The sequence below is a fragment of the Myxine glutinosa genome, chromosome 8 (genome assembly GCF_964187855.1).
Source record: "Myxine glutinosa chromosome 8, kmMyxGlut1.1, whole genome shotgun sequence".
Lineage (NCBI taxonomy): Eukaryota > Metazoa > Chordata > Myxini > Myxiniformes > Myxinidae > Myxine > Myxine glutinosa.
The window spans coordinates 105,729,410-105,747,313 of NC_136268.1; the positions used below are offsets into that span (position 1 = coordinate 105,729,410).

General features: G+C 44.8%; 1 protein-coding gene across 2 annotated transcripts in view; it reads left to right on the forward strand.

Moving 5' to 3' along the window:
• The window catches only part of LOC137432815 (OCIA domain-containing protein 1), a 31,285-nt gene that overhangs the window by 7,844 nt on the left and 5,537 nt on the right, over positions 1-17,904 (forward strand). Inside the window, exons 2-6 of one of the 2 annotated variants that reach the window (XM_068125046.2) lie at positions 1,242-1,323; positions 13,625-13,726; positions 13,931-14,060; positions 17,184-17,251; positions 17,358-17,438. In XM_068125046.2, the coding sequence (XP_067981147.2) occupies positions 1,242-1,323; positions 13,625-13,726; positions 13,931-14,060; positions 17,184-17,251; positions 17,358-17,438 (463 nt within the window). The remainder of the gene's footprint in view (positions 1-1,241; positions 1,324-13,624; positions 13,727-13,930; positions 14,061-17,183; positions 17,252-17,357; positions 17,439-17,904) is intronic. The other variant, XM_068125047.2, reaches the window with a different exon arrangement.

The window sequence follows — 17,904 nt, forward strand, 5'->3', positions numbered from 1 at the left end:
GCTAGTTGCCCCGTTCATGCCCCCGCTAGTTGCCCCGTTCATTGCCCCGCTAGTTGCCCCGTTCATGCCCCTGCTGGTTGCCCCACTAGTTGCCCCATTCATTGCCCCGCTAGTTGCCCCGTTCATTGCCCCGTTCATTGCCCTGCTAGTTGCCCCGTTCATTGCCCCGCTAGTTGCCCCGTTCATTGCCCCGCTAGTTGCCTGGTTCATTCACCTGTCATTTCCCTGTTTGTTGCCTTCATTCCCCTGCTGGATGCCCCCTCCCCGCTAGTTGTCCCATTTCCCTCCCTCCCCCCACTAGTTGCCTAGTCCATACCACTGTTTGTCTGCATTGCCCATTTGGTCCTTTTAGTAAGGTGGCTTATAGGAAATACCGTTACAGGCCGGACAAAAGCACCAAAATGTCCACAGAATTTATTTTAGGTTACCATTGTTAATTTCAGAAGGGTAGCCATCAAAAATGGAAAATAAAGAATTTACACAAATTGATGTGATTCTTAATTATATTTGATGATTTCATACATATTATAAATCACAGTTGTTACTAAAGGTCCAATATTGGCCCAAGATAATTGAAATATTGAAGAGCAAGTATGAATAAAACTTTCTAAAACTTTCCGATTGCAAGAGATATTGTCTGCCATTGTCCCCCTATTTACAGCCATCACATATGAAGCATTATACACTATTTTTATGTGAGTAAATGTACAGGTGACATCTATATCAGTTTAATTTGATGCATTATTGACTGAATGATCGTTTTATTCATTCAATGAAATTCATTCATTCATTCATTCATTCATTCATTCATTCATTATTGACTGTTTGGTGTTGATTTCCCCCTCTCTCCCCCCCAATAACTGTTCTTATAAAAAGGCCTAATGAGGACATCTGTCATATCTGTGGGTAATATCCTATGTTGAATTTCAGTATCCCCTACTGAGGCCTCGTTCTATATGGCTATCTTTCTGAAATTAATCATTATGACGTGAGGAACATTCATGGAAAATTTGGAACTTTTGTCCACCCGGAAACGGTATTTCCAAAATATTTCATTAAGCCACCTTACTATTTGGTGTTAAAGAATGAACAATTTGTATGATTGATGGATTGCATGTTACAATCGTGATCAAATTCAAAATGGCTGACATTGATGCATCAAACATGATCGCATGGAAGCGAATACGACATGTGATTGAATTCCCAATTACTGAGTTTGATGCACACCTCCATTCACGCAGGAGAGCATACAACCATACATTTTGTCTGAGGAAGAAAGACGTGTGATCCAAGAATGCGGCAGAGAGGCCATGCTCTATCGAGGTAACGTAAGTGAGCACTCGGATTACCGAACTAGTCTTATTTGCACACTGGCAGCTCACAGTAGATCCATTATGGGTCGTTTTAGTATGGAGCCATTTTGGGTGGTGTAAGTGTAGAGCCATTTTGGTTTAAACATTGTCGAACTACGAGTATGTGCACTTGTGCTTTGAGTTACTAGACTTTTAAGAAGATACCTTAAACCCTCCCTCGTCCCACCACTGATGATTTTGAGTACTTTTCTTGGGGGGTGTACATTGTGAACCTTGCCATCTTGTTTGATGTTTACTTTCACCTCGTTCCTTGTTGCTCTTTCTGTTTCGTCTAATCTCGAAAGGATGGAGTAATGTTGGATATTGCTCGAGTAAAAATGGAATATCTTGACACTCGCTGTCTTTACTTGAAAAATCCAAGATCCTTGATCCGTCCCTTTACGTACCAACAATGCCCCTCCACCCCAATCATGTTTCCGCAGCCTGCTGACCTCTCTCCGATTAAAGTTGAGAAGATCTTAAGATCGCTGTCAACCGTGATACCTCTACATCTGGTCTTGACAGCATTGGCACTGAAATTCTCAAGATCTTCACTTTGGCCATATCCTTTCCTCTTTCCTCACTCTTCTTCAGGTCTTTCTCAAGTGGTCGCCTGCCTTCATCTTCAAAAGTTACAAACATGGCTCTTATTCACAAGAAGAGTTCCAAGACATCCACTCGAGTACAGACTCATCAGCCATCTCTCCATCAGAATCAAAGTAATGGAATCTATCATTGCTGCAGACCGTAAACATTATCTCTTCTCCGACTCTCCAATTCCTGATCAATTCAGCCTCTGCCCAAGATATTCTAAAATGGACATGTTGCTTCCTTTAAAATTTAAATCAACAATGGATTGATGTACTACATCTCAAACGAGAGATCAGGGCCATCACTCCTGACACCAGTCGGGCTTTTGATACTGCCTTGCACCCAGCCATACTTTCCAAGCTATCTGCTAGTAGTATCCGGGGTGGGGGCAGGGGGTTGGGGGGGGGGGGGGGGGGGTGAGGTTGGGAAGTGTCCTCCACTTGAATGGTTATCAGGTTTCCTCTCCGAGGGTAAGACCATGTTTGCTCTTGATGGCATTCTATCTCAAGATCTCCATCTTGAAGCTGGAGTCCTGCAAAGCAGAACGGAACTTATTATTTATTGGTTGACATCAATGACCTCACCACTTTCTTGTAATCCTCTGTTCAATTTTGTGGATGACATCACCCTGTACAGAACAGTAATTCACACTTTTCAGAGGCACACTACTGCAGTACCCATCTCTGGAGATTTGGAACAACCTTGTTGATTGGTAAGCTACCTTAAATAAGTCTTTCAACACAGGAAAATCCTACGTTCACACTTTTTCCCTCCATAAGGATCAGTTTTTGAATCCAAGTCCACTTATTTGGCCAACGCTTGGAGGAGGTGCAGTCTGTGGATATCCTATGCTTCACAGTCTGTCACAAACTGTCTTGGTCATCGATCATATCGCCAAACGAGCTTCTAATTAATAGTGGACCAGCCAAGTCATACAAAAAATCTTTGGGTGGCATTTCCTGTTAAAAGCAGGCATCCATGCTGGATCAATTGCTTGGGGGATGTGGAAAAAAATGTGGGTGGATGCCACTCTGGATTTTGACCTTGAAGGTCATTTTCAAGGTCAAATGTACCAAAAAAAGGGTAAAAAGAGGTATTTTCTCTGTTATTTTTTTGCAGCATTTTCTGTTGCATGTCCAAGCAGGCACCCATACTAAATCAATTTCCTGTGGGATGGCCAAAAATATGAGGGTGGATGTCACCCTGGATTTTGACCTTGAAGGTCATTTTCAAGGTCAAATTGAACAAATAATAATGTTTAAAATAGGCATTTTCTCACTAACTATACTAATAGGTGAATACACAAGTGTCTTTGGGCATGATTTGATGTGCTTGATATCCTGCAAATGTTTAAGTGTTCACTGGCCTGCAGGATTGCAGCAGTCAATGGCGTCGCAGCCACAGGCAGTGGTGCACTTGAGGTCCTGTCTGTAACAGCTGCAACGAGCAGTTCTGCACTTTGATTTGCATCCACAGGTGACAAGTTGGTGATGGTTGATGACAGTGGTTATGGTTTCATTGTCATCAGCTTGGGCCTGAAGAATTGGCAGCATACCTGCTGTAGTTGCGGGTGGGTCAGTGAGACTGGTTGCCTCATTGAATGAAGGCCCTCCATGCTGGAACTGCATGAACCTCATCATGAAAGTGGGAGACCACCCACGCAAAGTCTTTCAGCCTTGCCTCCGGCCTTTCTTTGTCATTGTCGAACCAGCCATCTATGTCTATCTTGTTAGCTTCACTGAAGGAGGGTGAGGGTCTTTGGCCAGATGGTAGTCGAGCCTGATCAATAGCTTGAAATGCTTTCAGAGCATCAGATTTGATTGCCCTGGACCTCACGATCCCCCTTTCTGTTGGACTGTCATCTGATGGTGCTGGTCCTCTCTGCCACACCATCATCTGTGTACAGTGAAAGGTATTCTTTCCATCCAGTGTGGCTTCAAGGATGTCAATGTTGTCACAGGAATAGTGGACCATCCTCCCCATGGCAATGTTATCTGGGATGTAGACATTGCCATTCATGGCAAACTTGTCGAGAATACCCTCTGCTATGGAGGTGTCGATTCGTCTGACCGTGTCGATGCCAATGGTATGGTTGGCGGCATGGAAAAGATCTAGCAGAGCCTCAGATCGTGTAGCTTGGTGAAGAGCCATCCCCAGCCCAATGTGCTTTGGTGTCAGTTTCCGACTGTTGGACACTGCATACACAATGTCCTGAGCTATGCTACAAGCTTTCCGCCTGAGGTCGCCATCATCCAGCAGACCCTCATTCACGACATCGGTGCCTCCAAACAGGAGCCGGAGGAACAAGTAAAGGCTATCTGGGATCACCTGTGCCACATGCTCCTCATCAATTCCTCGCCACATGCTGGGATGTCCTGGGGTGTCAAGAAGGTCTTGCTTTATTTGGAGCGCAACGTGCACCATGTCTTGGAAGATGTTGTTCTCTTGGAAGCCTATTCTTTCGCTGTATTCTCCTTCATCTCCTGTAGACTCCGAATCAGATAAGAACATGGAATGTTGAGATGACTTTGTGAGATGTTTCGAAATGATGACATCTGATTGCTCACCAGGATACATCAGCAAGTGCCCTTGAGAGAGGGGTCGGACGTAGCTGGCTTTCGATCCGACTGACTGTTGGACTTCTTCATAGAACGTTGATCGTCTCTTGTACCTCAGAGGCACCTGTGCACCCTCTTCCCTGCAGATGCTCTCATACCGGACCCATACTTTCCCCATGTCGTATACATGACCCTGGGACAATCCTCTGGTTAAGTCTATACATAGCCTGCCCATGCACCAGTCTCTGTCTGCTCTTTGTGATGTTGATGTTGCTTTCTGCCTTTTGCATCTTCGCTCAAAAGCAACCCAGCAAGGTAGATGGTAGCATCCCTCGGCTGCAATCAAGTCACTAACCCCTGCCAGTCGTGTCCTCATTACCAGATCCGATTTGGCATATTCAGTTATTTCTGTTGACTTCCCCAGCGAGGTCACTCTGTGAAGTGGTACCTTGCTTTGCTGCTGGCAAAAGATGCATTTCTTCCAGTCAACAGCAGGTAAGGAGCTGCGTCGTGTCGATTGTAATGCAGTACTGCTGGAAGGGCCTGCCTGAACATCAGTACTGGTACTAGATGGCAGACGTTGTTTTCTCAGTCTGGAGAGCTTGGAGTCCGATGTAAATACACTGTAGCATGTCTTGTGCCACTTGACTTCTAATCCTTCAAAGTCTGATTCAGATAGTGCCTCGAGTCTTTCTATGATGTCCACGTTGCTTCTATCACACAGTTTTCTCCGCTCCGCTGCAACCACTTTAGCTCTCTTTTTCCCTTGAGATGACCCTGTGCGAAGGTCAGCAACTGGCGTAGTGTTCTCACAGAAAAAGCATGATGCAGATTCTGTGACTCTCTGTCCACTTTTCCGCTTGAGTATGGCCACTGGCTCCATCGCGTCAACCAGGGCTCAACTGCAAAGGCAGGATGCTGAAAAAAGGAAGCAAAGCAAATATTAATTACTTTACACAACACATTTGACAAACATTTTGAGACAATATTTTCTTTCACATTTTTTCATACAAAATTATGTGATACCTTTGTACAATTAAAGTATAAATTCACGATTATTTATTTATAATTATTTATTTATAATGATATCACTGTGTTTATCTTCAGGTCTGACAAAGAACACCACTTTTTCACAAGTTTTCCACACACCCCAAGCATTCAACATGGATGCCTGTTACTTAACACAGCAGAAAATGTTGTCAAAACATAGGCGAGAAAATATCCATTTTTTTTCTATTTTCGGGGGTCAATTGACCTAGAAATTGACCTTGAAGGTCAAAAACCAGGGTTGCATCCAACCACTTATTTGTTCCCAACCTACAGGCAATTGATGCAATGCAGATGCCTGTATCTACATTCAACAGAAAGTTATTGTAATATAAAATATAGGGTCGAAAATACCCATTTTTAGCACTTTTTGGTCGATTTGACCTTGAAAAGTACCTTCAAGGTCAACATTGAGGGTGGAATCAACTCACATATTCTTCTACATCCTACGGCAATTGATCTAATAAGGTTATAAATTTCTAAGTGCAACAGAAACTGTTATGAAAAATAGGCTAACGATATACCAATTTTTGCATGTTTTAGGTCCATTTGACCTTGAAAATGACCTTCAAGGTCAAAATCCAGGGTGGCATCCACCCACATAATTTTCCACACACCCCAACCAAGTGATCCAGCATGGATGCCTGCTTTTAACAGAAAATGCCATCCAAAGTTTTTTTAGAGCACTTTTTCATAAATAGCTGGTCTACTAGAAGGCAGACTGTCACTTTAGTATTTCTGCATGACTGAGTCCATTCTGAGTTGCTCACAGCTCGTTATAAAGACCTTGATCTGAAATAACAAGTAAATCCCCACTATTTGTGGCTTCAGCTGTTTCCTGTCTTTCTCCCATTGAAGGCTCTATGTTAGAGTCATCTCTCAGGAGCAGGGCCAGCGCCAGACTATTTTGCACCCTAGGCAAGGCCAGATACTTGCATCCCCTCCCCCCCCCCCCACCACAATTTTTTTTTGCCAACTTCGATTATTAAAAGCAGATGTTTTGTTGAAAAAATAAAAAGCAGAAAACTTGAAACTGCTGAATTTATTTTAAATTGCAAGAATAAGTACCGTAAGGTGCCAACAGCACCAATATTAAAGGCGCAATATCCATTAATATGGCAGTGGCCATTTTAGTGGCAGTGGCCACGTTGATCCGTTCGAATCTCACATCAGCAAACAATTAAATCTCCCGTTTTCCTGACGATGATCAATCCATGTGCCCAACGACGAAATGGCGGCAGCGTTTTGAACATGCCGGATGTGACGTATGGGAGCAGGCTACTTCAGTTTCAAACAGGATGTGACATGCCACGAAGCGTACATGCTCAAAATTAATCACTTACACTATTATGAACAATGAACTATTATATTTTCCTTATATTATGTTTTTTCTTAAAACAATAATTTGTATAAAGCTGTGACCCTTTAAGGTTCAGTAATGCACCCCTCTGATGTCTGCGCCCGAGGCGGCTGCCTAGTTGGCCTAATGGTAGCGCCGGCCCTGCTCAGGAGGATGACAGAGGTCTGATTCTCACTCATTGCAGGCAAATTTTCGGATGGTTTTCCATCTTCCTACCTCTGAACCTTTCTGGCCTTGTTCCTCTAGCTCTCTCGTCTCTCTTTCCTCATCCAATCAGCTCAGGTTGCATTTGTTGTTCCAGAATCCCACACATGATTACCCTTCCCCATCCCATGCTTGAATTACCTCCAACCCTTCATCCCTCTATTCTCTCATCTGTGGAACCGTGTCTCGTGCTCTTTCCTCCAGTCTTTCAAGAGTGCTGCCCATCGTCACCTCATGGTTTCTCCTTTACCCGGCCCTTCAATCTTCTTGTTTTGTTGACCTTTCCGTCTGTGAAGCAGTTCTTCTTTTGTTGACTTCTCCATCTGTGAACCAGTTGCTGGTGATGTAATTTCTGCTCTTTGTTTGTAACTTTTGTTCCTTTTGCACCGAGTTGAGATGTGTAGATTTCATGTTTTTTGTTTACTTATGAAACATGACTTGTATACATGCTGCATGTAGATTGTACTGATTGTAGTTCATCTTCAATGCTATAAAATCCAATAATGAAGTTGCCCAGATTTGGTGGTGTAATGGTTAGATTACCTTGGTCGAATGGCGTCTGCTCAATGCCTGGGAGGTCGGTAGTTCAAACCCCGACCGAGTCATACCAAAGACTTTTGAAATGGTATGTGCTGCTTCCTTGCTTGATGTTCAGCATTTAAAAGTATAAAGCTCAGACAATCCCCATAGGTTGGCATCCATGGGGACTGGGGAGTAGGAAATTCCTTCTTAGGAAATGCCCCGCTGAGTGCGGTGAGAAAGGTAGTTGTGATGTCGCTGGTACCTAATGCCCCAGGAAGTGATTGCTTCTCCCAAGCTCAGTGCCATTGTTTGTCTTATCTCCAACAGTCTTGTGTTGTCTCGTGTATTTGTCTATGTCTCCATGTGTGTTTGAGCCGTGTTTTTGTGTGTGGCAGATCCACTACAAGCTTTAGATCCTTAAAAAATGTATCGTGAACTGTATGACTTTGTGATTATTGTTGGAGGTCCGTGCTTTGTTAATTTTTTTTTGATCAAGTGTACAGTTTTATTACTTGCGTAAATCGAATATTTTAAAAGTACCCTGGGACCCCGCTATTCGTGGGGATACGTTCCTGGAAAATCCGTGAATAGCGAAACCCGCAAATATCAGGGCATTTTTTCAATAGAAAAAGGGGGGATAGGTTCCTGGGTCACGAAAATCCACGAATAGAGAGGAACAAAAACCGCAAATGGTGAGGCAAAATCTGCAAATGGCGAGGCAAATCCCGAGAATGTCGACGATAATCCGCGAAGGTCGATGAAAATCCTGTGAATGTATGCCGTAGCATTGTTTCAATGGGGAAAAGGGGGAAAAAGGTTATATAGGTTCCTGGCGGTTCCTGATTCATAGATGAAAGATTTTAAAGTTTAAAATGTTTTCAACCGCACATGCACAATTGCACATGATTACAGTTTCATAGAAAATGCTTACCAATTTTAAAAACATGACAACACCAGGTACCATTTGCAATTTATTGAAGGAATGCGCTTAGTTTATTAAAAGTGCTTAAAGAGCTTAACCATACCGTACCGTGAAACTAAAAAAAAGGAAAAAACAACACCATCATGTACCATTTAAATTTTTTATTTTACAAACACACGCAACTTTCAAATGATGATGATGATGGTGATGATCGTGATGAATTAAAATCCCATGAATTCCTCAAACTCTGAGGATGACCCAAATGATAGTCCTGCAATGTCTTGCGCTGAGGGAGAGGCAGGACAGGCAGGAGAGGGAACAGATGAGGGTGTTGGTGAGGACACTGAGAGGACGGCAGGAGAGGGTGCTGGTGGTGTTGAGGTGGAGGGAGCAGGGCTGAAGAAATGGGTAATGGAGAGCTGCCTGGCAGATTGACGCAGGTTTCGATGCAGCTCTTTGTAGGGGAGAAGCAAATCATCCAAGCCCTTCTTGAACTTGAGGTACCTCTCCATGACTGGGTCAGCATCTTCCAACTTGTCGACAAGCGCCCGCATGCCATGCAGCAACTCGCCCAGGAACTGGACTGTGGGGTTAGACCTTGGCACCTCTTCCTCATTACTGCCTGCCTCCTCCTCCGCCTCCTCTGAAACCATTATAATGGCCTCAAACTCCTCCTCGGTGAGGTTGTCGCCATGTGAGGCAATGAGATCCTCCAAATCCTCAGGCTGCATGTCATCAAATCCTTCCCCTCCCAACTGCCGTGTAATCCGACAATCACATGCCTCTCCTCCATGTTATCGGGAAAGCCAATAAGGTTTCTGACTGCCTGTGGCTACAGGTTGTGCCAGCACGCGTTGATGGTGGAGGCTCTCACCTCATCCAGCGACTCCTTGATGGTGCCGATGCAATGGGCAATGTTGAAATCCTTCCAACACTGCTCGACGGTGAGCCCTGGGTCCAAAATCGCTCTATCGCATCCAAAATGCGGCAAAAGGTGCGATGGGTGGAATACGTTTTAAACGTTGAAATCACATCTTGGTTGAGTGGCTGAATGAGGGAGGTGGTGTTGGGTGGCAGGAAGATCACCTCGGCGTTTGGGTGAGCCACGTCCAGGTCCGTGGGGTGGCTAGGCGCGGGGTGGTTGTCCAGGAGTAAGAGAACCTTGAACGCAAGGTTTTTTTTTCCACCATGTACCTCTCCACCTGAGAGATGAAACAATTTATGGAACCAGTCCAGGAAGATTGCTGCCATCACCCAGGCCTTTCCCATTGGCCCTCCAAAACACGTGGATTCAGAGAACGGTACAACATCATGGGTTTCAACATGAAGTCCCCTTTTGCGTTTGCACAGGGGAGAAGAGACACCCGGTCCTAGGCAGCCTTGAATCCGGATGCTGTCTCCTCGTGCTTCGAGATGAAAGTTCTCGTGGGCATCTTTTTCCAGAAGAGGCCAGTCTCGTCAGCATTGAACACCTGCTCTGGGAGGTATCCCTTCTCTTGGATCAGCCTCGCAAGTTGAGCAGGGAACACTTTTGCCGCCTCGTGGTCTGCGGAGGCACGCTCCCCTGAGAGCTTCACATTTTTCAGACAGTACTGCTCCTTGAAACGATGGAACCATCCCCTTCTCGCAGTGAATGAAGTCGCACTGCTTGTACCATCATCGCTCAGCACATCACTCATGCTGGCACCACCCGCGCCAGACAATGAATGAATGAATGAATGATCGTTTTAAGGCCATTTTCCCCGCTAGAGCAGGGGTTAGCCTTGCGGGCCCCATGACAATCATGGTTCCCTGTTTGAGGCAATGTTTTTATGGACGGATGCCCTTCCTGACGCCAACCCTTGGTCGCCTCTTACGATGCGCAGGGATACGGTGTACCTATTCTAAACCGGGGTACACACCGGGATCATTCATCCCAGCAAGCTGGTATTCAATTTGCCGACCTCGGAAGGATGACAGGCTGAGTCAACCCCCCTGGCGTTAATTCAGCGATCGACCGGGATTCGAACCCAGGATCCTAAGCCGGCACACTAACCGCTAAGCCAACACCAGGCCAGACAGATGATTGTAAATTCATTTGGCCTTTGCGTGAATGAGAGGTCCACTCAAAGGCCTTCTCTTTTGTGTGTTGTCCTCGATCTATATGCTGAGAGCCTTCTCCATCCTTTCTATGTGGACATCCTGGACATGGGTGACCACCTTCGTACTCTATACAGTGCTCACTGAAATACTGTCACGAATCACCTCCTTCTTCCGTATGTCACGAACAGTGGATTCGTTGATGCCATAATGCCTGCCCACAAAGGCCGCACTCTCTCCTCTCGAATGCCGGTTGAGCAGCTCCAATTTGTTGTTGAGGCTCATCACTTTCTTCTGCCTCCTATTAGTCGACGCATCTCCGGCACTGTTCTTGCTCTTGGGAGCCATGATTGAACGATGAGCAGAGCGAGAGTCAAAAACACAGGTCAAAGCAACGGGACGAGAACAATGATTGAGATCAAGGACACAGTCTGTATATGTAGTATTGTGAGCATTGTGGGTAGTTGCGGGAGGTATTCTACCCATTATTTGTGGGGGATGTTATCGGATAATGCCGTTTTGAGCCGATCTGCTAATTTCAATATTGGATTTAATGTAGCGTTTGCATTATATAATTCACGGGGTTGGCTCACGCTTATAGTGCTGCTTAAATTTGCGGCCGCAAACACCATGAAAACACAAAGCACACAGCAGTGAATATATAAGCAGGTCATGCTCGAGACTTGTATAAGATGCTTTTTTGCATATGCCCAGCTGCTCTATGCATGGCTGGTGAAAGATGGTTTTATAAATGTGTCAAGCTAGCAGCTTGTGATTTATTTATTTTTGCGCCCTTGAAAAACCGTGAACACGGAAAATGGCCGCGAATAGGGAGGGGGGGGGGGGGGGGGACCGCGAACTCGTGGGTCATTTTTTCGCGAATAGAGAAACATGTCGCATTTTGTCATAAACCGTGAATACACGGATTCCGCGAATAGCGGGGTCCGACCGTATATTGGTTGGTCTTGTGCATTGTTTGTCTGTATGTATGTCGCCTACAAGTCACAATTTTCAACCGATCTTCATGAAACTTCACCAAATGGTAGAGTTGGTCGTACACAAGAAGCCTATTGTTTTTAGGGTCAATAGGTCAACATTGGCCAAAGGTCGCCAACTTTGTCAAATTTCGCAAATCCTCAATTTTCATCTGGTTGACTTGAAATTTGAAGAAGATTTGCATATATGGTCACTAAATTCAACCACCAAGTATTTTTTAGGTCAACATCGGCCAAATTTCTAAAATCCTCAATTTTTATCTGATTGACTTAAGAGGATTTTGCACACCAGGTTACTGAATTCAACCACAAATTATTTTTGAGGTAATCATAGGCCAACAACTTATTTTAAGGATTTCGCATGTATTGTGCTGTGCATGACATATTTCTTGTTTATTTTATTTGTCATTCTCTTCTATTGTTCAGTGCCGTAGCAGAAATATATCATTCATTTTTAAGGTAGAGAAAGAAAGGAAATCCACCATTATGAGCATTTTTTGTTTGTTCTGGAAATGAAACACCATCATCTGTAAACAGCTAAACCTTGTTGTTTTGAAATTTTTGGGGGCTGGCCATTTTTTGTGTCTGCAAGATGGTAGAACTTGGTGTGTATACTTTTCATTGTCGATGTTGGCGTTTCTTTTGACTTAAGCTCGCCAATACAGGACTTTCAAAGTGATGTATGGTCTTTTGTGTGTGTGTGTGTGTGTGTGTGTGTTTGCTTTTTTTCAGCGACTCACTTCTGTTAGATGGGGCGTTTTTAACCGGTCGTTGCTGGAGTGAAATCTGTAAGCGAAAATCTTTTAAACATAATTTTCAGGTTTTAGACAAAAGAGTGGTAATTTTAAAATGATTAACTATAATTGTTGTTTTCCTGGATGCAAATCGGACTCACGGAAATATAGGAAATTCTAGAAATATCCGTGGATGAGAGGTGTCAAATCTCTACCATGTCCTGTTGATATACATGAGCAGCGGCGCACACACACAAACACACACAAAACACAAACAAACACACGCGCGCACACTTTTCGATTTAGTAACAGATACAAAAATCTCGTATAACTTTTATTGTGGCCCCAGAACGAAACAAATTTATAACATCCCTCACAGCTCTCACTCCCACCAACCCTAACCCTAACACCCCAACACATGATTCATACTAAATATCATTTTAAAAGTTTATTTTAAACTTGCCCTCTGCATTCACAAGCCTCAGATATGCCTTTCCCTTCGCTAGGAAGAAGCACCCAAACTAGACATGTTGTCTCCTCGGGGAAATCTGCATGGTACATCTAGTTTTCATGTGAATAATAGCTGGCGCAAGGTTTGTGTATTTTCAAGTGTGAAGATATCCTTTGTCGACGAGTTGGTAGCCATTACTTTGATTGATGGTCATGACACACAGCATCGTCTTTCCAATTACGGACGTCTATTAAATGAATCGCCAAGCCTGCCATGTTCATAGGAAGCACTCCCGCAAGGTTCAAAGCCCGCTGGCGCTCACTGACGGCGATGGCCAAGGGTTTGGGTAACACACACCCATCTATAGTTCAGGCCTTGTACCGGTCCATGTCATTGGGAGTCTGTAGTACGGGCAGCTGTAAGATCTCAGGCCTGTCCGTGAGCTGAGGAAGTTATCTAACTCTTTTGTTGCGCAAAGGCATGTCCCTTTCTCTCAGCTATTTTTCAAAGTTATTTTTGACTTATTTTGGAAGCTTTGCGAGCCATTTTAGATAACAATCCTTATCTTGCACACTATATACGTAAGAATGCCCTGATGACCGCTGTTACTAGGGGTTTCTGCACATGCGCTCAAAGCATTCTGGGGTGGATCGCGTCATTTCGAAATTCCCATTTTGGCAGGCCTATTCATGTTATACTAGCATTCGGCACAGATGTAGTGCTTATAGCTTGCCAGTGCTAATGTTCTGCCTTCTTGTTTCTCATGCATATTTGCTCCACCTGTCCTTGCACCCTCCTCTGCTTTCCAGGACTGCCAGCTGCCGTGGTCTGTGCTGGCATCACCAATGGTTTGGTGCAATACGGGATTCTCCGTACGTCCAAGCGGTTCGGACGCATACCACACATCTTCTGTAAGGGATATGTTTGTCTCAAGTTCTGTCAATGTCACTTGTGCTTCCTCAGTGGTGTGCTTTGCATACAGATTGGTGCTACCATAAATGAAGACCTTTTAAAGTCTTGAAAGATAATGATCATGTGGTTGGATAGTTGTCATGAATTTATTTCTGGTAACATGCACCAGTAAACGTTACCTTGCTGCCTTATACTCTGTGCAGTTGCAGGCATTACTGGCTTCCTCTTCGGAAGACTGCTGTATATATCAAAGTGCCGTGAAAAGATCATGCGTTTGGAAAACTCCCCCCTAGCTGAGGCCTTCAAGATGGGAAAAACGCCATCGCAGATCACGTGAGATGGCAGAGTCCCCGATGGGCTGTCGTACTTCCAGAGCACCATAAATGTTGTTCAAACTCCTGGGTGTTTCACCGGCAACGGTTTTATTTTACACGTTTGCCAGACACTTTGCTGTGTCAATTGTTCGAGTAATATTTTTGATTTCACAGGCCTTAAACCGTGAATGGTTCAGTGGTTGATTGGGTAGAGCCTCGTTGCATTGCTTTGAATGTCATGGCTGCTCAATTTAAGTCTATATACGTTGGAATGGAATGACGACCCATACAAGGTTAATTCTATCCTTATAGTATCCATGACTAGTTTTGATGGACACTGACAAGAATATGGGCTTGTGTGTTGTTCATATTGTTGCGTGACTCCCCCTCGGTTAAGACCGGGGAAATCACGGATAGCAATCGAGCTTACTTGAGGAGTTTGGGTCAATGGCGGATTTCACTCTATGTGCGGGAGGAAGAAGGGAAGAAGAAGAAGCGGCGAGATTTACCTGTCGGTCCGCGCGCAGTCTTCAACCTGCGAAAGGTAACTCGCAAACGAAAACGGAATTATGTACAAAAGAACAAGGCTTTGTTGCCACGGATGCTGATAAGAAGAACGCGACAGTAAAATCTAAACCCCTATATCGGGACGTCCCCACACCAGACTTATACAAGGAGCACAAAGGATGAATTCATAAAAGCAATTGTTTTGTTTGTGGATGCGTCTTATCTCTGTCTGGATGCAGCGTCCGTCAGGCTTGAGCACCGTCGTCCAGGCCCCAGGCGTGCAAGCTCGCCGCGGCTCCGATTGGCGCGAACCGCTCGGTCGTGGGCGCGAACACCGGCCTCGCGGCTCAGTCCGTCCCACGCCACAGCAGCACTCGTACGCAGGCACCAGGATCCAGAACAACAAGGGAGGATGATCGTCGGCGCTCCACAAGCAAAGGTCCACACGGGAACGAAAAGGCAAGAGAGAGAGAGAGAGAGAGAGACAGACATAGAGATCCGGGCAGGAAGAATCGAAAAACGAGAAGAAGGAAATGTCGGCCAGCAAGTGGTTTTACTGGCCGTCTCCTGACGTCAGCTCTCTTCCCCCCCAACCAGTGCGTCGCTTCCTCGTAGTTTTTCGCTTCCTCTTCACGTCACCGGCGCTTCTCCTCCAATCAGCGTGTTGCTTCTTGTGGTTCTTTCGCACCCTCCTCACTCATTGGCCGTGGTGTCATCGGTTGGTGGCCAATCAGTGTGGCACGTCCTTCACCTTCCTTCCACCAATCACGGGGAAGCTTTCTGTTCCTCCCCTGACCAATCACACGTCCTTCCCTACTCTGCCAATCGGTGACCTGCTCTTTACTCGCCCCTCCCCCCTGTCAATCACGAGTCCTTCTGGGCGGGATTCCCAGCCTGCCTGTTTGATGTTTGCCTGCCATGCCGCCGTAGTGTGCGGTTGCTTCTGCTCTGTTTTCCGTAAGTTATTGTGATGGAGGGGGGATTTAATTAATGTGGTGCGCTATTGGGCCTAACTAATGTATGAGTGCATTGCCATCGGGACACCGGAATGATCACAGAGGGGACGACATACGGGGGAAATAGCATAATCCCTACAACTATTTAACATGCCCCATTCCTCGTAATGGGGACGAAGATACACCTTAATCCGAACAACCCGCCTAAACAAACTTATTACAGGTGAGGTTCCCTATCACGACAGTCGAAGCACCTACCTATGCAGATCTACCTGGATCTATATATGTCACTACCCCACCGACATAATATTATTACCTCCATCACCGAAGGTGGATGGCGGTTATGTTTTCACCCCTGTCTGTTTGTCTGTTTGTGAACAAGATACCTCAAAAAGTTGTGGACGGATTCGGACAAAATTTGGCGGAGAGGTTTGTATGTGACATGGACAAAGTGATTAGATTTTGGTGAAGATCCGGATCCGGCTAATATAATTTTTTTAAGTGATTTTTCACCATTTGGAGATAGGGCCAAAAACTATATATAGCAGAATATCTCAAAAAGTTATGGATGGATTTGGACGAAACTTGATGAAGAGGTTGTGTGTGTGACAAAGACGAATCGATTCGATTTTGGTGAAGAGCTGAATATGGATTCGGATACGATAATTATTTAATTTTTGAAGTGAATTCTTCACCATTGAGTGATAGGGCTAAATGTTCTACTGGATCAGGTATTGCGTGACGGAACTATGGGCTCTAGCGAGTGCCCTTCTAGTTAAAAAAAAAAGAAGAAGTTTTTACCTGCAACATGTCACAGGTCTACAAGAGCTTCACGTTGCTGTTGTTGTTGTTGTTGTTGTTGCTGTTGGGGTTGTTATTGGGGGTCAATTTTTAAAATGTGCACCGATTGGTTGGAAAGCTGCCTGGCCACACCCACATCTGTCGATTGATTCCACCCACAATAGCACCGAGACAAAATGAGGGGAATAAAGCATCACGTTGTCCAAATTACTAAAAACCATTGCTCATTATACTGTCATGGCCATAATGTGTAGTTTAAAATTAGTGGTACGTAAAATTTTGGGGTTAAACAGTCCATGACCGTGTGACGAATCAGCTCGTTCTGATATAACCTTGGTGGAGGGTGACATGGGTGAGACGTCGAGTTAATCTTGTTGTAGCGCATTAAATGTGTTTCCCAATCGCTCTGTTCATCTTTTAAGCATGCTTTAAATGCGCGTTTCCCAATCGGCCCTTTACCAGATTTTGTTGCAGGTTGTGACCACAGTGCAGTCATTCATGTTTCTGACTTAGGTAAGCTGACGATACTCAAACAGGCATTTCTAATGTAATACAACTAATGCAGGAGTGCAGATGCCCTTGCCCTATGGCCTGCAATAGAAAGCTCAAGAGGAGCCAGCATAACCTCGTTGGTCAGGCCAAGGAGTCATGAGCTAAAAGTGCAAACGGTCAGGCCTCCGATTTATGTTTTGCAAAAATGGAGGGTTGTGATCGTACTTGAGCAAACTTTAAGTTGGACTGATAAGGACCATCAGAGTGGTTATGAGGGAAACATATCAGAAATGGAGGTCTTTGCAGTCCATTTGGGTAGGCTGAAAAAGGCTATATTTGGGAGCAAATGTCTTTGCAAACATCAGCAATCTTCTTGTGACTTGCAGGATGATGCAGGAACAGAGAGGTGCAGTGCCGGATAGCCTGGAGGAAGAGAGCTCTCCTTACACCCCAGGTACTTTACTGCTTTATTATTATTAATATTATTATTTGTTACAGTAGTAGATAGTTTAAAATGGATGAGATCTCTTTGGTTTAACATCTTTTAACTCTTTTTGTAGCAGTTGATGCATTTGTACAGTTGGATCATGATGGTTATCAACCCAGTGGACTTGCTGAAGACACACCCTTCTCTCTCGAATGTAAGTGCAAATGGCTGTGGCAGCACCTGGGGATTGCACAACAAGACTGATACTATGTGGTCACTTCCGAAAAGTAACCGCCTTCCCCTTAACACATCGAGGTTGTGTCGATTGACGTTTTTAACACCAACTCGCAAAGCTAGAAAGTGCCAGTTCAAATCCATCAGAAGGCTACAGGGAGTGTAAGCTTCAGGAAACTGAGCTTATCTCAGGAGACTTGGGATTCATGTTTGAGCTGCTGGGAGGTGATCTTCTGCCTTCTCTATCTGCTGTGGCCTAATGCGAGTCCAGTCTGCACTTTATGGTTGACTTTTATGACCCTCAACGCAACTTGGGGTGTGCATTAAATATTATCTATGAAAAGGCAACGCCCCCCCCCCCCTCCCAAAATCACGCTAACTGAGAAGATGTTGCAGTATATGGTGTTCTTCTCAAAGGCTCCTACACAAGCACCAGGATTATGACT